This window comes from Kockovaella imperatae, assembly GCF_002102565.1.
Source record: "Kockovaella imperatae strain NRRL Y-17943 chromosome Unknown BD324scaffold_1, whole genome shotgun sequence".
Classification (NCBI taxonomy): domain Eukaryota; kingdom Fungi; phylum Basidiomycota; class Tremellomycetes; order Tremellales; family Cuniculitremaceae; genus Kockovaella; species Kockovaella imperatae.
Window position 1 is genome coordinate 1,553,945 of NW_019028941.1, and position 18,787 is coordinate 1,572,731.

The window sequence follows — 18,787 nt, forward strand, 5'->3', positions numbered from 1 at the left end:
TCCCCTCTCCAACTCGGCTTGGTGACCTTCCGGAGCTCGGCCTTCGGATTACCATTCCAACGTAGGCCTTTGAACAAGCTAGACAACCATGTTCAAATCTAAAAAGTCGAAACAACCCTCGGTCTCTCCATTACACCCACCGCCCGCCTCTACGGCTCCGTATCCACAGTATCAGCAACAGGACTTTTACGGCCGTCGATCGCCCGGATCAAGTCAGTTCAACCCGCAGCAACAGCAATCGGAACAGCAGCGGCAGCAGTATTTTGGAGGATCTCAATCAACCGATAAGCGAGACCGTAGACAATCTCTTCCAATGGGAGGTGTTCCGAACCCAATGTACGCTGATCGCGAAGGCGGCGGGGCGAATGAATTTGGAGCCCCATACGCTCGGAATGGAGCGAGACCTTTATCCATGGGACCTGGGCAAAGTCTAAGCGTACCGTCTCCCATCGACCTCCATCGGGTCAGCACGGCTGGAACCGTCGGGACGACTGGTACGGCTGGAAGTGGGACGGATAAGAAGGAAAAGCGGAGGAGCGGGTTCTTTGGATTCGGAAAAAAGGACAAGGATAAGGACAAGGAGAAAGAGGTGAGTTGGAGAGGTGCTCGGGCTCTCAATAGATACTCTTGGCTTTCATGCCCTGAGTTGAGGAGGACGTGGTGGTTGATTCTGTCCTCACAGCCTCGCGATAGACCCAGCTCATTCACTGTCGGTCGACCTTCCTCTTCATCTGATAACCAGGCGTTTTCTCGACACACTATGGCTGGAACACCTCATCAACTGTCTAACTCTACACATGCAAACGACGACCGATTCAATGGTTTCGAATCCAATGAATTACGTAGAGTCTCGGCGCCGATACCTAATGAATTTGGACCTGGTGATTCGAGGTATGCCAAATCTCAGTCTATGGCCTTTGGAAGCGGGCGCGGGATCAGAGACGAACCTCAAATGTCTCAGCAAATCCGACAACAAAGCGATGAGACAATTCGGAACATGGCCAAGAGTCAATCTATGCCTTTCAGCCGGCTCAACGAAAGGAGCAACAGTGGAGATAGTATACCTTCCAGAGATAAACGCTCATCACCCATGGACACACAAGGTCCGAATAGAGGATACGGAGGTTTACCTGACAAGGTCACTCCTCCTCCGCCTGTTGACAAGACCCCGAAGCAATCTCCAAGACTTGCTTCTGCTGGACAGATAGGGAACTCCTCACCTTCTCAGAACAATTCCTACAAACTTCATTCATTTGACAATATAGTCGAATTGATCGCTGCTCAACCTCAAAAGACGTATGTCGCCAGCCCGCCAGAGTTGGAGATGATCTTGGCGAGGACGAGCGCTGGAGGTCAGCCGAAGTGGGTAGATGCTGTCCCTGGACGGACAAATGCTAATCCGGCACAGACAAGGGCAGCCTGGGAGCGCCACGAATGATTGGGACAGTGTCTGGCTTCAGTTGTCTGGCATTTCTCTCTGTGAGCGCTCTCCATTCAGCCCTTCACTGACCGCTCACCAGCAATGTGGTCGATGAAAGAGACACGAGCTGCTGCTGCGAAAGGCGAAAAAGTGCCTCCAACGTATTTCAACATCACCGACTCGTCACTGGAGCTGCTGGCTCCTCTCCCGCCTCCACCTCATCGTCCAAACTCTCACCCGCATCACTTTGTCTTTTCGCTCAATACTGCCGGTTCCAATCGTTTGCTCTTCTCCTGTCCGACCGAGAAAGACGTCGCGAAATGGGCCACCGGTCTGCGTTTGGCAGCTTGGGAGAGAGCTAGACTGGAAGAAATCTACACTGGCCATCTGATCAAGTCTGAGGGCATGGATACTGCGCCTTCTCAGCTTGTCAGAGGTCGTATGGAAGGTTGGGTACGAGTCAGAGTCATGGGTGGGACAGATTGGAAGCGACTATGGGTCGTCTTATCTACACCAGACGTCGGTAAAGACGATCTCCAGGAGAAGAAGAACCGTCGTAGAAGCCTCTTTGGTATCGGCGACAGCAAAGACAAGGACCCGGTTCAAGAGCCCAATACTGGAGAACGTATGGCGAGCTTTTACCTCGAGCAGAGGACGCAGAGGAACCAGACGAGCAACACGCCTGTCTTAACAATCACCAACGTGTCTCAAGCGTGAGTCGAGCACTCCGCCGCTCGCTGATCATTAGATACGCCGTCTTCCCCGAACGACTGGAAGTCATGTCTCAATCCAACCTCATGAAAGTCGTCGGGCGGATCAACGGAGATCTAGTGACCATTGAAGGAAGGTTGAGGGACTCTGGTTGGGCTTTGATCATGCCAGAAGCACCGGACGCCGTCAGCGGAAGTCCCTCTCAGTCGTCGGCGTCTCCTCTAAGCGATATGATGAGATGGGTCACTGGTGTGTCAATCTGGGACGATCTGTCGTACTGACACGCAGGCTTCCACGATGTGTTCGAGCTGTACGGCCGACCTGGGAACTATAGCTGGGATGTCAAGGACCCAAAGAGTCTATTCTTCGCTTATCCTCAAGGTGAAAGGCGAGGGGTGAGTGGAAAGTCGTTCATTCAGCTGACACGTAGCGACTCTTCCTTGACATCGATGAGGCGATGCGATCTGACTTTAGAACGAGCAACCTCCCTGCTATCAGAGGGGCCTTCCGTTCGCTCGTAGAGCGCCGATTGCTGGGCCCACATGCAGAATACAGGTCTGAAGGCGACTTGGGGGGTCAAGTGCCTCAACCGCACAATAATTCGTATCGACTACCGCCTCTGGCTTTCGACAAGTCGGGTGCACCAAATGGACAGCCTGGCGAACCCAGGTCCTTGACGCCTATCACTGAGCGAACCGATATTGCTAGTCGAAACCCATCGACAAAGACGGAGAAGAGCACATTCTTCACGAGTGACGGCAGTGGCGGTGGACAACACCGACAAGTGTCCAAGCAGACTAGTGGTGGCTCGAGTCGTAATACAGGGTCCGTCGGCGGAGATGAGAGACTGGCAACTATCGCGGATAGTAATGAGAACCCGGGTCAAGTGATGGACACCGTGCCGGTCCAGAGCCCGGTCGAACAAATTCCAAGGAACGAATTACTGGCAGAGACCCCAGGTACCAACCGGACACATTCAACCAATTGGTCTCAGAGCTCTGGGGCTGCACCAGAGGACAGCGAAGATCACACGCCTCAGCCAGGCGGGTCTTTCAACATTCCAATCAGCAAAGAGGAGCAAAAGCTGCCTGACCTACCTGCTGGTAATGCCTCGACACCGGAATCATCCACTACAGCTCGACCTGCCTCGGGAGCCACGAGCCCAGACCTCGCACCTGCACTACCGCCCATCTCTACTTCTCAGACCCGGGATACACCAGTCTTGTCTCCCAAGCCTCGGCGAGGATCGGTCGAAAAGCCAACCTCTGTAACGTCCACCGCTAGCGGATACGATCAAGCTGCCGCTGCTTACCTTGCCAATGTTGTTGAGAAGCGTGGTGGTCAGCAACCTCTGGCCGCTCAACAGTTTATTCGATCTCCTGAGGCTGGTCACACGCCTCTGGATCTCAATCGAGTGTCGGAGGACAGGACTCGTCCGACCATCATCACTCAATTCGACTCGAGCACGAACGAACGACGACCCTCTAGCGGTCCTGACTTGGGTCGCAAGCCGTCTGGCGCTCGACCGCTTCCGACAAAATCAGATACCGTCTCGTCCTCGAGATTGCTCCAACCCACAGCGGAGGAATATCAAGACAACGTTCCTGAACATCTGCGCAATCTACCTCGGAAACAAAGACTTTCGTCCAGTGGCAGCATGGCGGACCTGGGCGAGGATGCAGCGGACTTTGTGGCTTTTGCTGATCAACCTTCCCCTGCTAAAGCTCCCTCGGCTTTGCCTACCAGACCAGCCGCTTCAGCAGCCTCCGCCATCGATCCCAAACCTCAAGAAGAAGAGTACCGGTCTTCGTTTGCACCTTCTCGAGCCGCTGCAGAACGCAAAGCTAAAGCTGAGCAGGCCGCGGCGGATCAGCAGATGGCGAAGAATGTTCCTGGGGGTGGCAAACGAGTTCGCGGCGTGCAGGGCGGAACGTGGAGTGATGCAAGCGAGGATGAAGAAGAAGAGGATGAGGAGAGTGAGGAGGAGGGTCATGCTGGGGACACGAAGGGCAAGTCCACTGGACCTCCGACTCTGCCTCCTCTCTCACATCAGACAACCGGCGATGGGAGACAGATTGAGGAAGATGCACCGGTCCAACGAGTTGTATCTCAAACGCGAGCGCTTCCAGCCATCCCTCGGCCAAACGGCGATGCTGGTTCGATGTCTGGAGTCAGAGAGAACGACAGCGGGCGTCTTAGAGCCGTTTCTACACCCGATCGATTCGGCTCCAGAAGTCGATCCCCACCTGCACCCTTGCCTCAACCTCCGGTCATCTACGCGACGAAGCAGCAGACTCCCTTACCCCAGCCCCCTCCACCTCCTGCTGCTCGTCAGACGATTTGGAACGCCAACTTTTCAGCGGATCACGGTCTAGACCAACAGACAAAATCTGGCAAATTCGTTGACATTGACGAGCCTGCCCAACTCACCAAGGCGTTTGCCCCGCATGGTCTGCTACAAGCTGGTATGCAGGACAAGGAAGATCGTTCGGCCAAGAAGCAGGAAGAACTGGCCAGGGAGCTGGGCAGTTCGTTGGTCCATGTACCTGAGAAACCACCGCCCCCTCAGACTGGCTTGCTCGGCGCAGTCGCTCAGCATGAGAAGGAGCGACAGAATGCTGGGGGGATCGGAGCCACAATCACTGATCGGGAGAGAGAGAGACGATTGGCTGTGAGTTCACCTGGCTGAACCGTCCGCCGTGCTGACTCGCTTCTCAGGAGGATCGCCAGCGAGAGATTGAGAGACTGCAGCGCCAGCAAATGGATCATATGCGTCAGTATGGTGGAGAAGGCGGAGGCAACATGAGCATGTACGGCGGCAGTCAGCAATATCCTCCGTACATGGGCATGATGGGCATGCCTCCTCCGATGGGATACAACGTGAGCCGTTTCGAATGTATAGTGTTGACAAGGGTCACAGCCGTATCAATCTGCCTACAACCCTCAACAGGGCTACAATCCATACGCCCAACAGCAAGCCATGATGGCCGCTCAGATGGCTTATCAACAAGCAATGATGGCTTACGGACCGCCAGCAGGAGGAGGTGGTGCTGCTGGTGCTGGAAGCGGATTCCAATCTCATCACCCGCAAAGTATGGCGGGTGGATCCCAAGCTGGCGATCATGATCGACCTTCTTCCCCTGCAAGCCAGACCGGACATCAATCCATGTCTGGATCACCGGGGACAGGCGTATACCCGCCTTTCTTTCATCATCAAGGGTACGGCTGGCCAGGCATGTCTCCTCCACCACAAATGAACATGGGCTGGGCTAGCCCCTCCCCACCCCCACCTCATCCTGGATCGATGCCTTGGATGGGATCACAACCTGGATTTGGCGGTCAAGGGTCGTACCAAGGGATGCACGGTCAAGTTGACACGCCCGGCAGTCACATCTCCGAAGAGAGACCAAGGGTACAAAGCATGATGTCGGACGGCCAAGGCTCGACCCAGGCCATGCATCCGAACTAGGTAGGGTGACCTCACTGCATCATACGACAAGGGCTTTCTCCAATGCGAGTCCCTTCAGAACATCTCGCTTTTTTGGTGGTGATATCGCATGCATGACCTGTCTAGTTTGATGCCGTCCACCCGATTTCAAGACCACCTACTACCAGAAGATATACAGCCAGGCACGCTGCGTCTAAGCGGCCAAAGTGCTACCTCGTCCCTCGGCTTCCTTCTTCTCCGCAGCCTTGAACAATTCCTTATACTTGCCCGAATTCTCACACAACGACTTGAACAGTGACTCTTCTTTTCGTAAGAGGTTCTGCAGGTCTCAGCGTGTGTGACAGAGTTTGAACTCACAATCGGAGTATCGAATTCAGCAACTTTGCCATCGGACAAGACCAACAGGCGGTCATAGTCAATGACGGACGACAGTCGGTGCGCAATGGTCAACAGGGTAGAGTTCTTGAACTCGGTTCGGATGGTCCTTTGCAGAGACTCGTCGGTTGCAAAGTCAACTGAAGCCGTGGCTTCGTCCATGATCTGAAACACTAATTAGTCCAGCGACAAGCGCGGTATACTGACAATCAGGTTCGACCGCCTCAGCAGAGCTCTGGCCATGGCCACGAGCTGTCTTTGTCCTTGAGAAAAGTTGGTTCCACCTGAAGAAACTTCTGAGGACAAGGTAATGATATGCTTGCCGGCGGCGCTCGATGGCGTCAGTGTACCAGACCCCTCCATCTCTTGGGCATGCTCCGCGGCGATGGCAGCGAGCCGATTGGAAGAAGGCACTCGACTGGGAATGCGGCTCGTCGGAGGCGAAGCATTTTGACCCAGTCCAACCCTGGCAAGGGTTTCCATCAATTCATCCTCCGAGTGCTCGTTGAACGGATCAAGGTTCTCCTTGACTGTGCCGGAAAACAGAACGGCATCTTGGGGAATATACGTGATTCGAGATCGAAGGTCGTCAACTCCGATAGAGGTGATATCAATACCATCCAGCACGATCTTCCCAGAGTATGGCTCGGAGAAACGTAATAGAGACATGGCGAGCGTAGACTTGCCAGATCCCGTTCGACCAATCAGACCAATCTTCTCCCCCGCCTTGATGCTGAAAGAGCCTTTAAAAACGGTCGGCAACTCGGGATCATACTTGATCTCGAGGTCTTCGACCTCCAAGAAGTGGTCGCCACTTTCAGTTGATGGCCAATATGCAGGCGGTTTGCGGTTGGCAATCGTGGCTGGAGGCTCCTTGGGTATCTCGAGGTATTCTTGAACACGTTCGACCGAGTTGAAATCCATCTCGAGTTGTCCCCAGAACCGGGAGGTCCAGTAGCATGCAGAGACAAAGCCTTGAGCCGAGAGGATGGCCATACCTGCTGAACCGGCGGCGACCGTCCCACTCAACGTAAGAATGGTCGTCAGGAAGACTGAAAAGGCGCCGAGAATGTCAAATCGGAGCAACAGCTGGGTCGAATTAGCGGGAGAGACTTCGAGAATCTTACCCAACGATTCATCATCTGCAAAGTGTCAGCTGTGGTCCAACATCATACACTAACCCAGACTTGATAATGCGCCGCACTCGTCATATCTACACGTTCGCACAGCTGTTTCATGAACCTAGGTTCAACAGAGAATGCCCGAACTGAAACGACTCCATCGAGAAGTTCGGCAAATCCAGAGCTAGAGGATGTCAGAGCTAATCATAGCCGCCGTGACCCACAAAATCGGTGATCTGAGCTGCGCAAGATTCAGCGACGTATCTAGGCCTAACTCACAGTCGACTCTAGCCGTCTCAGACTCCGTCCCACACGGAGCTATCATAAGCGCCTTTTCACTACCGCGTGCTTACATAGATGACGGAGTACCGCCAGTAGATGTAGCTGATGATTACCGCAGGGACCAAGAACCAAGGCACAATGATGGCTACAATGATCTGGATATCGTCAGTAGAGAGCCAACCTCATGACTTGCAATTGCGGCTATGAGATTGACGATATAGTTGATGATCGCTTTCAAGATCCAGTTGACAGATGAATCGACAGATTCAATATCTATGTAGTCAGAGCGATCGCGATACCCGACCCACCTCGCGAGAAACGATTGATGATACGACCGACAGGCGTCACATTGAAGAAGCGGATGGTGCCTATTGTCAGCCGTGAATCTACCACTCAGCTCACCTCTGACGACAGAGTCCAAAAGTCGGTCGTGCAGCCGGCTACCGTTCAGTCTGGATACATCTCGTTCGAGGCTTACACTGCTGCTCTGTATTGTCCCCAACTAGACACAGCGTTCTGCACGACACCCAACAATGCATCGGAAAGGACTGAACTCAGCGACAGTCATACACGTGCACCCACTGATAATCGTATAACCCGCCAAGTAGAACTCGGGATGCGCCGTTGCCGATGGCCTGGAGGTCAGTTGACTCTGCAGCAAACACACTCACAGTCGCGAGCGCCAGGATCCACTGGGTTTCACATCAAGAACTCCCATCGTCCCATTACTCATGGGACTGTGATGCAAAATATGGTGAGAATGGTCGCTCATTACGTGTTGGTGAGACTGATCATGAATCCCAAAGAAGCCTGGACGGACAAACGCCATCATCGACTGCAGCTGCGTATTGTACGCTACTTGTCAGCACATTGCTCTGTGCCGGAGCTCACCTTCGCCCCAAAGCTTAAGCCAGAACCGTTCTCCCACTGAGGTGAACTGCCCCATGACTGGATATAAGCCGAGGTGTCAGACCAGGTTCACTCACTCAAAACGACGAACGAGACCACCCATGTGATGTAGGTCGCGGAGATGATGTAGAGCTTGTAGGTCTCCCACTTGACATTACCGACAGCTCGCTCCTCATCTTCCCTGTCAGCTGGCAGCGCGCTGACGTTACTCACCCTTGATGAGCTTCTTGCCGGGTCCTTCTTTCCGCTTTTTCTTAACCTCCTGAACACTCTTCTCTCCGTCCACCACCTGTACTTCATCTGCGACCTCTTCGTTCACTACGATACCTTCTTTTTTGACGATCTCGGCCTCCTCAATCTTGATCAGACCGTCCAGATTGCCTGCCGCCCGAATCTCGTCGGGCGTCCCTTGCGCATCGATGCGTCCGTCCAGGATACGAACGAGGTACCCAGCACAAGGCAAGAGTAGCTCGACATGGTGCGAGACGATAATCTGAGCGTGAGCCTGGCTCACTGGCCGTTCTGACTCACGACCGTTCGGCCTTTCAATAGCGGTCCATTGAGACATTTGTCAGTGAGATGCTTGGCAGTGTGGGAGTCGACCGCAGCGAGAGGGTCGTCGAGGAGAACGTGCTGGGTATACGAATAGATTGCTCGGGCCAATGCGACACGGGCTTTTTGACCTCCACTGATTCTGTCAGTACTGGTTGAAGGTGGGACTTACCTCAAAGAGACTCCCTTAGCACCAATTTCCGTCATGTCTCCGTCTTCGAGCATGTCAAAATCGGGATTTCTAGACGGTCAGTACAACCACAACAGCCACGTACAATGCGCAAGCCTCAACGGTGGCTTCATATCGGTCTTCGTCAAACTTTTCACCAAACAAAATGTTGTCCTTGATCGATTGCTGCTGCAGCCAAGGTGTCTGAGCGGCATAGGACACGCTGTTCCGCAGCCCGGTTTTTGGGTCAACTCGCATGGTATCCTTTGGTAGGGAACTGGATCCTTCAATCAATTCCATCTCGCCCAGCAGAGCGACCAAGATCGCTGTCTTCCCTGACCCTGTGGGTCCGGTGATACACGTAAGCTTGCCAATGGGGAAATTGACGTTCAGATTGGAAAGATGGAACACCTCGTTGTCGCCATTGGCCGTGGATTCCTCCTGACTGGGCAAAGGGGACTGGCCCTTCTTCTTGGATTTGTCTTTCGAGGCGGCTTCTTGCTTCTGTGTGCCAGAGTTCCATTTAAGGGTCGCATTGACGAATCCGATCTTTGTCGCATCGGTGGATCTGGCATACGGACTTCGCTTTAAAGATGAGACCCATTCAGGGACTACACAGTCAGGACGGATAGAGTCAAGGGGACTTACCTTCGTCCTCTTCCAAAAACTCTTGGATTCTCTTGACGGAGACGTGAGCTTGGAGCATGAAGACGATCTGATGCTATCAGGCGCTTTCATCGGTAGGCAGCTCACGTAAGTTGGAATGACATTGAGGGGCAATCGCAGCATGGTGAATAGCGAGATGGAAGTGAATGCGACAGAGACAGTGAGTTCCTTCTTCTCAATGACAATGAAGCTGGTGATTGATCAGAATGTGCACTACTCCACGAGACCTGCCAGAAGAAGGATAACAAAGTGACCAGCATGGGTGCGAGGTTCCACAGAAGAGCAAACCACAAGTTGTTGATCATGGCTGTGTCGTAAGCCACCGTTACAAGATCGACTCACATCTGATGTACGTCTTCATCTCTTGTCGTCGTGCCTCAGCCACACGTGCCTTCCAATTCTCGACCCAAGCAAAGAATTTGATAAACTGCCGTTAGCTCAGCGAGGTATGTAGCTTACTTGAATAGCATTGATCAATTCAGTGACGATCCCAACTCGTTTATCTCGCTTTTTGAGCAAATCTTGAGTGATCTGCAGCTCAGCGATGAAAGCCGACTCTACGCACCTGGACACTCTGTTTGGAGATGAGAGAGTTGAGGGGTGCAACGATGCAGAGCACGACGATGCCAGCAAACGCAGACCATCCGAGAATTCTGGTCGTCAGCGATTGAGAATTGCCTGAACGCACTGGTACAGGAATGTGGCCGCAACGATGATCTCGAATGGTGATCCGTAAAGGAAGTACATGCCGGCAATGATATTGGCAATCCGATTCGTGTCGGCTGAGGGCAATCAGAGTCCTTCTCAGTCTCAGTTCTCACCGGCCATGAGGTTGACCACCTTTCCAGCGTCGGCGTTTGAGTTGTTCTGTCCACCACCATCCTTCTTCTCGTCTCCAGGCTTCGGAGCCACTACTCCAGAGGCATCCTTGCGGCGTAGCGCCTTGTCATAAATGGTAGTCTGTGCATGTCAGAGCTTGTGACATTTGCGATTGACGCACCGTAAGACCAGCCTTGATTCTAACGGAAGCTCGTCGACTGTAGTAAAGGTGGAGCAGATCGGTCACGCCCTGCCTGTCAGTCCTCGTCAAAGGATACGTGTCCTCACCTTGGCACATGAAGCAACGAGAGCTAGCGCGGCAAAGACATATGCCGCAGATAGAGCTTCTGGTGTAGCGATGGTCAAACCCTCCCTAGCTGGTCAGGCAAGTGGCTCTCAACGGGACTCACAAGATCCGCTTCAAAAAGAATGGTCCGGCGTAGTTGAAGACCACACCGGTGAGGGTGAAAAAAGCGTCAAAAAAGAGGTCAAGTCTGTGAGCCTTGAGGAGTTGAAACAGTAGAGATCTGGCTTGGGTCTGCTTGAATCGGTCAAAGATGACGGCCGATTGCATGGTCATGGAGATGACAGGAAGATCGTTCTCGTCCATTTCCTTGCGACTCCCGAAAGCGATGAATGGGTTGAGCCAGATGAATGTGAGCCATGAGAATAGCCTGACCTCGTCGTCTGGTGACACGTACGGCTGCAAAGTTAGGCGGGATATCAGGAACACACACCCACCACTTGCGTCAAAGCCTCGGGGCTCGCCAATCTAAGCGTCCCAATCGACCCAACAAGAATGGTTGTCGCAGACAAGTTTAGACCCTCCATGATCAGATGCTGCTTATCGGCCCATGATGGCAGGTGGCCTGTGCTAGCATATTCAAACCAGGCCAAACTCAGGGAGGCCAATGAAATGATCCACAAGAGAAGGTAGATGGACAAGGCGGACCAGGGAGGACTGTTAGGTGCCCGGAGAAGGGGACGCAGGGCAAGAACGGCCTGAAAGTCAGCTAAGAGCAGATGATGTTCGGCATACCCAGACAAAGACCATTCCTACAGAGAGCAAGATGTCTCTGACTGCCTCTCTGCCTCGCGTTGTCATGATCTTGCTGCCCGTGATACCTGTCCAGACTGCGACCTCGGCGAGGCCTAGAACGACAAGGACGGTCTGAAGCCACACTTTTGATTTGTACCGACGTGCCTTGCGGAGCTCATCTCGCGAGGCTGGCCGAGGCGGTATCAAGGACTCGAGACTGGCAATGTCAGGGAGAAGATTGTTGGCGAAGTTTCTGATGGGTCTCAGGAAGGAGAGATAATAGACTGCCGGGATGACTATAAGGGTTAGAGACCCAATAGAACGGAGAAAAGAGAGCACATCCGGTGACGCGAGGTCCTATGAGGTATCGTCAGTGGCCCGAGGAGCAGCAGGTAGACTCACCACAGGTTCGTGGAACGCTCGCGCGGCCGGGTTGAACGACATTTGGGCCGACGTTGGCTAGAATTCGCTCGCTCAGCCTAAGAGAGTGGAAGCTGCGATGCTACAGCTACTTGCACGTCGCCGCGACTGACTCTTCAGGTATGTACGAAAGATATGATAAGAGGCGATGAAGTACCAGTCGAAAGTTATTTAAAGCGTTGGGCAACGCCGAGGTCTCCGCGTCGGAACCGGGCCCGGGCACCGTCACGCGTGGGGGATTAGGCTTGCTGGATCCGGGGGGAGAATTTTCGCCTATTTTCTGACAGGCAGCAGTTCAATTTTGTAGTACACTTTTTTGATCTCGAGTGAAGCAGCACCGTATCACACCATGCAGGAACTGGATAGAGAGCTGGCGAGACTATGGCGTGTATCGAGAACTGTCCATGAGATGATGAGAGATAGGGTGGGAAAAGCTGGGTGGATAGTGCTGATTCGGTCCAGGGGTACCAGGTGGCCGATTATGAGATCAATACATCATTTGACGATTTTAAACAGGCTCACGGGAGCAGCGGACAGGTCGAGTGAGTCTGCATTGGGTTTTGCGCTGATAGTGAAAGCCGGACCAATATGTCTTTTACTGCAGATCACGAGGAAGAGTCTGGAAACAGGATATACGTCTACTTTTGCAGCGATAGGAATGTGTCAAAGGCGAATGTGAAGACGTGAGGCGGAATGAGGGATTGAGGCTGACAAGATCCAGGTTTCTTGGCTCGATGGATCGGATGAACGCTCAGAAAGGGCTTCTGATTTATGCCGAAAAGCTATCACCGATAGCAGCGAGGGTGAGTGGGATTCACATTTCCATGGCTGATACATTAGGCAATGCAAGAGATGTCGTCAGAGTATCACTTGGAGCACTTCAAAGAGACCGATCTCCTCGTCAACATCACTCATCATTTCCTTGTACCAAAACACACCATCATGAAGACGGAGGACAAGCAGGCCTTGATAAAGAAATAGTGGGGCAGACAAGTAGGCATGACTGACTTTGCAGCCGACTCAAAGAGACGCAATTACCTCGTATAATGATCACGGATCCCGTTGCTCGGTACTATGGGTTAAGAAGAGGGCAGGTCATGAAAATTGAGCGGGCCAGTGAGACCGCTGGACGGTGAGTGACAGCGACTGGGGGCAATTATTGATGTTCTTCAGTTATGTGACGTATCGTATCTGCATGTGATGTATATATATTCTGTATGCCTAGACAGCCTCTTCAGGTTTTGCCTCCAGCTCAGACTCTGAGGGCGTCTCGGCCACCTCTGCTACCGCGTTCGGTCTTCTCCTTACAGCCTTGTCATCCCGTACCTGAGCCATCCAAGCGCCCTGCGGTGTCAGCACGGCAGGACGGGAAAACTCACATCCTTTGGTCGCTTCTTTTTCGCCCATTCTTGCTCGAGCTCTCGTTGCTCCTGGAACTTTTTGCCGTTGAACACCTGGAGGTCCTGAGCGACAGCACTGACGACGGCTCTCGGGGATTTCGCGTGGTGGGCGAGCTCGCCCTCTTCAGGAACATAGCCGATGCCGGCAAGTGCAGAGAAGAAGATGACGAGGCAGCTGTTGTTAGGCAGCTGTCTTCGTGGCCGCTCACCTCAGGAACACCACGAGGAACGGGAGGTTGCCTCGACGAACAGCTCGAACGATCCGATTACCGATACTCTTTCCGATCTTCTGCGGGGTCAACGATGCGAGACCAGACTGTGCAGGGGTGGCTGGAGTTCCTCCGAGTGTAGCACTGGGGGGTAGAAAATTACCAGATTTGAGGATGGAGCCCATTCCGCCATCATCACTGTCGGTTCTGTACGAGCCTCTGACACGCTGAGGTGTCTCACGGGGCATAATCGGCGTTGAGGGTACGTATCGACCAAGGTCATCATCTCCAAGGTCTATCGCACCTTGGTCGGCGAAACGAGCGGTGCCAGGATCGCGATCGTGCAAGTCCAAGGGAGGCTCAGCGACGGAAGGGCTGTTCTTGACCAATGCTGCATAGGTTGAGCCGTCTACTTCGGGTCCATCAGGTATGCCATTCTCTGCCGAGTTGTACGAAGACGCCGAACGATTGAGATGAGGGAGTGAATAGAGAGGATGGGAGGAGGACGAGGAGGATGGGGGCGAGTCTGTCATGGTGTTGGTGGTAGGGGGGCAAGATTTAGAATTTGACAGCAGCGAGCAAGATCTACAACGCGGAATCTAGAAAAGCAGCATTGTTGGGCATCGTGAGGAAAAAAAGACGAAATGTCCAGAACCCTTGGGAAAACGGTTGGATCTCGGAGTTCCACGGGATGTCCGCGGCACGTGTGGCGATAGCGCTGCATTTCTATCTTCATTCGTTATACAAAGCAGTCGATGCAGAGAGAGGTCTCCATTGTCCACGGTCTCATACCTGTACACAGTCCGTGCCGTTCAGACCGAATCCAGGCTTACAAGAATATACTGAGGGGCGGTTAGATATGGAGGGGATCGTAGCGCTCACTGATACAGTCGCCAGCTTCGCACCCTACAGATGCAGTGTTGGGTATCGCGGAGCAGTCTTTGCCCGCTCCATCCGATAGACATCCACCACAGGATACGAGTTCAGTGAGCCAATCGAGGCATTCGTATGCCCAGGCTCCGCCACTCGGAGTATTGACGGAACTATGAAGTCAGTTTGTATCACGGTGGCAAGGCTCACCATGCGTGTAGACCGTCTGGACAGTAAATTTTGTCCAATTCGGATTGCGTGTTGTCTCGTGTGATGAGAATGTTTTGTCTGCCAAGGAAATCTCGCTTGGTGCTGGTCGGGTTTGTCGAGTTTGAGGTCTCTGTGCCATTGATGCCTCGTTTCCCGCAGTCTTTCCCGCCGCCTTTACCACCTTGACCGTGGTCGCCCCCACCACCTCCTCCACCACCTTGGCCGGCCCCTCCCTTGCTGCCTCCACCTCCGTGCCCTTCGCCACTGCCTCCGCCCTTGCTCCCTTCGCCACTGCCTCCGCCCTTGCTCCCTCCGCCACCCTGGCCACCTTGACCTCCGTGCCCTTCGCCACTGCCTCCGCCCTTGCCCCATCCGCCGCCCTGGCCACCTTGACCTCCATGTCCTTCGCCATGGCCACCTCCTTGACTCCATCCACTATGGCCTTGTTTCCCACCCCCTTGACCCCAATTGAACCCACCCCCTGAGGATCCCCCTGAGCCAGAGCTTTCTCCCGACGATCCCCCGGAGCTAGAGCTGCCTCCTGACGACCCTCCTGAACTCCAGCTTCCCCCCGACGATCCTCCCGAACTAGAGCTTCCCCCTGACGACCCTCCCGAGCTCCAGCTTCCACCATGAGACCCTCCGCCAGACCCTCCGCCAGCTCCAGACGGTAGGGACCGAGCTGTCGGGTCAGAGCCGCATACCACTGATGCAATCAGCCATGACCCAGCTCCACCCAGCTCCACTTCACTCACACTGCTTGTCGTTCCAATTATCGCAATCTGGAGCGGGAGATCTCGGACTTATGGATTGACAGTTTCCTCGTGTATCGTACCAGAACCACCCGGTTGGACAATTTCTGCCCGACGGCGGGTTGCTGGCTGGCGGGTCAATAGCCCAGGAGAGTTCGTTGCAATCATTTGTACGTTGATTGAACCTAGGCGTAAGTTGCATTGTCGCGAGTCAACTCACCATTGGTCCGGTGTACACTTCGAATCCGTGGTCATGACACAGGTCATGAGATTACCGTTCCAGTTGAAGCCTGCGAGTCAGCAAGGGTCAAAAGCAATCTCACCTTCACCGCAGTCCGCGGGGTAGACGACGTATGGAGGCACACAGCAGCCGACGTCCTTCTGTATAGACCAGTCTATAGGACACATGGTGGATGCAGATGCACTGGACGTGAGCGAAACAGAGAGGGTGACTTACTCAATCCGCGTGTCGTCTGACGAACACACCGCCTGACCGTGAAATTGAATGAAGAATGATCCGGCGGAGGAGCATTCTGCTTTTGCCTGTGATGAAGCTGAGTTGATGAGGGACGATGGAGACTCCCAGTTCTGTTTGGATATCCCGCCAGCTAGAGTGGGAGAGGCGCTTGCTAAGAAAAGTGCTAGCAGGGTTGACATGGTGAGTGAAGGGTCAGCGGAGGACGGCGGTAAGAAGGAGGGAAAGATGAAGTTGCTGTTCGATATGGCCCGGCATTATGAGTGAGTGGATGATGATCATAAGAAGAAAGAAGCTGGTCAAAATTGTTCAAGATTGATGTCGACGAGGGTGAGATTGTGAGATTGCATTAGGCTAGTCAAGGATCGGCGAGCAATGGCATCAAGGGGAGAGGGCAATGACGATTAAAGGAATATGGGGAAGATTGAACGAATGCAGAAAGGAGATCGATCGAGATGTCAAGTTGGAAGGAGAAGGTGGTGAGCGACTGCTGGCATCATTGAGAAGCAAGATGGGATCAGCATGAGGCGGTACATTGATGATTAACCCAGGAGACACTGCGTATGCTCAACCTGATATGGACCCAAAGCCGTGCGCTTGCGAGGAACAGATTTCGCAGCTGCACTGAAGACCGACCACAGTGACTCGCGTGCTTCTGACATGGATCATGATCGACCGAGGCTCATAAGCCTGACATCGAGAGCGCAACGATAGGACGAGATTGCTAAGTTGGCTCTCATACCCGTCAACCTTCGCGGCGGCTTATCAATCAACCTGATTGCCGCCACGTCATGATGTTTTCAAAAGTCAGTCTCGTTCGCATTCATTCATTACTTGCTACTCATCCTCACGCCGTACAAGCCGCCTGAACTACTTCTAAACTGTCAGAATGCCCGCCAAGAATGATATAAATGTGAGTGCGAACTGAAACTCTGTTTCCCTGCTGACGCTCGACGTAGAAAGTCGGAGTGGAGTCGTCTGATTTCCCGATATTGTGAGTTCGCTCGCTGAATGGGTCACTCTTAGCTAAGCGTGGTGCAGATGCGAGACTTGTAAGTAGTTTGGAGTCAGCGCATGACGTCAGGCTGATGGCTTTAGGCCTTGGCCCAAACCCATACGTCCGGATGGTGAGCAGCAATGCTCGACAACTGACGCATGCTGATGATATGATAGAGCAAGCAGGAGTACGGAAGTGAATGCAAGGTGCGTCCCTTTCACCAACACGACTGACCATTACCAGATTTGCAACCGCCCCTTCACAGTTTTCCGCTGGAATCCGGGTCAAGGTGCCCGTTACAAGAAGACAGAGGTGTGCACAACTTGCGCAAAGATAAAAGGGGTGTGTCAGACTTGTCTCTTGGATCTGTGAGTGCCTACCTCCGGAACCTGACTGAAGTCAGCGAATTTGGCTTGCCGGTTCAAGTGAGAGATGCAGCGTTAGGGCGGAAGAATCAGGCTCCAACGTCTGATATCAACAAACGTGAGTCTCCCAACCAGGAGCCGTTCTCACCCTCCAGAATACTACATCCAGAACCTTGAGGCGCAGATGGAGGACTCACCGGACGGCATGGCATACGACTCGCAGGTCGCCAATCGCGCTGGACGGGAAATGCTCAAGAATCTTGCACGATCCGATCCATTCTATAAGCGGAATAGGCCTCATATATGCAGTTTCTTCGTGAAGGGAGAGTGCAAACGAGGAGCCGAGTGCCCATTCAGGTGAGACAAGCCTCTCAAGGCGAGACTGACCCTTGCAGACACGAGTTGCCGGAAGAGAACGGCTTGCAGAACCAGAACATGCAAGACAGATATTACGGACGGAACGATCCTGTGGCGAAGAAGATGTTGCGACAGGATGCAGAGAACAAGGGAATGAAGGCGCCAGAGGACGAGACTGTCGTGAGTGTCACAAACCCCTACGGAGCTGAGTATAATAGACGACACTGCTGTTCCTTGGTTTACCGGAAACTACGGAGACAGATGTCCGGTCAGCGCTGGTGTTCTCCTGTCCTTTTGTCAAACCGGTAGAGCTGAAAAGTCTGACAATTGTCGAGGCGAGCCGTGAGTCGCTCATCATCACCCCGCTGACAGGCTAGATTGCGCCTTTGTCAATTTCAAGACACGCGATTTAGCCGAACGGACAGCAGAGGCATTATCAGCGCAGGGGGGCATAGAGGTCCAGGGCAAGCGGTGCAAGGTGGTATGGGGTCGAAGCAGGCCAGCAAAAGGCAAGAAACCAGAGTCGATCGAGCCATCGGCCACAGCGACAGCCTAGAGTAGACTCGTCATGTAACAATCATTGTAAAATTACATGTTCATACCATTCTTCCAGCAGGTTGGCCCCAATCAGGCCACTTTGTCTCCTCCTTATTTCTCTCGTCCGCTATTGATTGTAGAACCTGTGACCCCCAGCGAGCTTGCCGCCTCTGTGCCAGCTTCTCCGCAGTCTCTGCTCGCATCTTTGCCATTTCTTCCTGCAACTCTTCATGCGTCCGTGGTGGTTTCTGAGGGGGTCAGGCTAGGCGATAACCTTTGCCGCTCACCTTGGCATCCGTCACTGGTGGGTAAAAGATATCCCTGAGCTAACAAGGTTAGGACACGACAATCTCTGGAGAACCTACAGGTTCGACATTGAGTTTGTACCTAATCATTGTCAGTCGTGAATCCTCCTTGACCTCGAACTCACCAATCTGGGTCTCCGAATTTGAACATGATCACAATGGGAAAGAACATGTAGAGACCAAACTTGAACACCTCCACTGCGGTTGTCAATATCTTTGCAACAGTGGACACTGACGATTTCCGCCTCCCATAGTGTTTAGGAGACTAAGGCGATCTTTGGATAGCTGTAGAAAGACTCTGTTGATGTTTGGTACGAGCCGGGCAAGTACGGTCTTTGGAATTGAGGTCGATTGACAAGTCAAAATGAATGTCACAGGA

The 18,787-nt window shown here is 53.3% G+C and overlaps 7 protein-coding genes across 7 annotated transcripts; 3 read left to right on the forward strand and 4 right to left on the reverse strand.

Moving 5' to 3' along the window:
* Positions 1-520: 520 nt before the first annotated feature.
* BD324DRAFT_42831 (hypothetical protein) lies at positions 521-3,595 on the forward strand. Its single transcript, XM_022012760.1, has 8 exons — positions 521-589; positions 694-1,362; positions 1,409-1,479; positions 1,521-2,133; positions 2,169-2,380; positions 2,420-2,526; positions 2,562-2,923; positions 3,366-3,595. The coding sequence occupies exons 2-8, from the start codon at positions 761-763 to the stop codon at positions 3,400-3,402; spliced, it is 2,004 nt and encodes a 667-aa protein (XP_021874789.1). The 5' UTR covers positions 521-589; positions 694-760; the 3' UTR covers positions 3,403-3,595.
* A 2,081-nt stretch (positions 3,596-5,676) lies between these two features.
* BD324DRAFT_613230 (hypothetical protein) lies at positions 5,677-12,236 on the reverse strand. Its single transcript, XM_022014479.1, has 34 exons — positions 11,914-12,236; positions 11,512-11,868; positions 11,214-11,474; positions 10,883-11,175; positions 10,761-10,845; positions 10,654-10,722; positions 10,475-10,613; positions 10,342-10,435; positions 10,219-10,306; positions 10,113-10,184; positions 9,996-10,080; positions 9,885-9,960; positions 9,741-9,843; positions 9,636-9,702; positions 9,094-9,598; positions 8,991-9,059; positions 8,798-8,954; positions 8,480-8,759; positions 8,344-8,442; positions 8,249-8,305; positions 8,029-8,212; positions 7,940-7,992; positions 7,836-7,905; positions 7,760-7,797; positions 7,666-7,725; positions 7,551-7,630; positions 7,429-7,512; positions 7,355-7,393; positions 7,300-7,316; positions 7,136-7,259; positions 7,082-7,096; positions 6,162-7,043; positions 5,937-6,119; positions 5,677-5,898 (listed from the first exon to the last, which is right to left on the reverse strand). The coding sequence occupies exons 1-34, from the start codon at positions 11,953-11,955 to the stop codon at positions 5,773-5,775; spliced, it is 4,953 nt and encodes a 1,650-aa protein (XP_021874790.1). The 5' UTR covers positions 11,956-12,236; the 3' UTR covers positions 5,677-5,772.
* Positions 12,237-12,241: 5 nt separating this feature from the next.
* BD324DRAFT_39370 (DNA-directed RNA polymerases ii 24 kda polypeptide) lies at positions 12,242-13,334 on the forward strand. The gene is made up of 7 exons (XM_022012674.1): positions 12,242-12,355; positions 12,394-12,473; positions 12,510-12,614; positions 12,653-12,734; positions 12,772-12,911; positions 12,947-13,063; positions 13,105-13,334. Exons 1-7 carry the CDS (start codon positions 12,281-12,283, stop codon positions 13,130-13,132), a joined length of 627 nt encoding a protein of 208 aa, XP_021874791.1. The 5' UTR covers positions 12,242-12,280; the 3' UTR covers positions 13,133-13,334.
* Positions 13,109-14,251, reverse strand: BD324DRAFT_613233 (hypothetical protein). Its single transcript, XM_022014480.1, has 3 exons — positions 13,541-14,251; positions 13,311-13,506; positions 13,109-13,275 (listed from the first exon to the last, which is right to left on the reverse strand). The coding sequence occupies exons 1-3, from the start codon at positions 14,071-14,073 to the stop codon at positions 13,153-13,155; spliced, it is 852 nt and encodes a 283-aa protein (XP_021874792.1). The 5' UTR covers positions 14,074-14,251; the 3' UTR covers positions 13,109-13,152.
* BD324DRAFT_613238 (hypothetical protein) lies at positions 14,247-15,717 on the reverse strand. Its single transcript, XM_022014481.1, has 5 exons — positions 15,593-15,717; positions 15,376-15,557; positions 14,621-15,326; positions 14,423-14,583; positions 14,247-14,382 (listed from the first exon to the last, which is right to left on the reverse strand). Exons 1-5 carry the CDS (start codon positions 15,637-15,639, stop codon positions 14,327-14,329), a joined length of 1,152 nt encoding a protein of 383 aa, XP_021874793.1. The 5' UTR covers positions 15,640-15,717; the 3' UTR covers positions 14,247-14,326.
* A 798-nt stretch (positions 15,718-16,515) lies between these two features.
* On the forward strand, positions 16,516-18,524 carry BD324DRAFT_39105 (cell wall organization and biogenesis-related protein). Its single transcript, XM_022012663.1, has 11 exons — positions 16,516-16,760; positions 16,807-16,841; positions 16,889-16,899; positions 16,946-16,974; positions 17,021-17,050; positions 17,088-17,212; positions 17,248-17,327; positions 17,365-17,566; positions 17,605-17,746; positions 17,785-17,908; positions 17,944-18,524. Exons 1-11 carry the CDS (start codon positions 16,737-16,739, stop codon positions 18,120-18,122), a joined length of 981 nt encoding a protein of 326 aa, XP_021874794.1. The 5' UTR covers positions 16,516-16,736; the 3' UTR covers positions 18,123-18,524.
* Positions 18,157-18,765, reverse strand: BD324DRAFT_613276 (hypothetical protein). Its single transcript, XM_022014482.1, has 5 exons — positions 18,645-18,765; positions 18,534-18,606; positions 18,469-18,490; positions 18,391-18,429; positions 18,157-18,351 (listed from the first exon to the last, which is right to left on the reverse strand). Exons 1-5 carry the CDS (start codon positions 18,658-18,660, stop codon positions 18,163-18,165), a joined length of 339 nt encoding a protein of 112 aa, XP_021874795.1. The 5' UTR covers positions 18,661-18,765; the 3' UTR covers positions 18,157-18,162.
* Between the last annotated feature and the right edge of the window lie 22 nt (positions 18,766-18,787).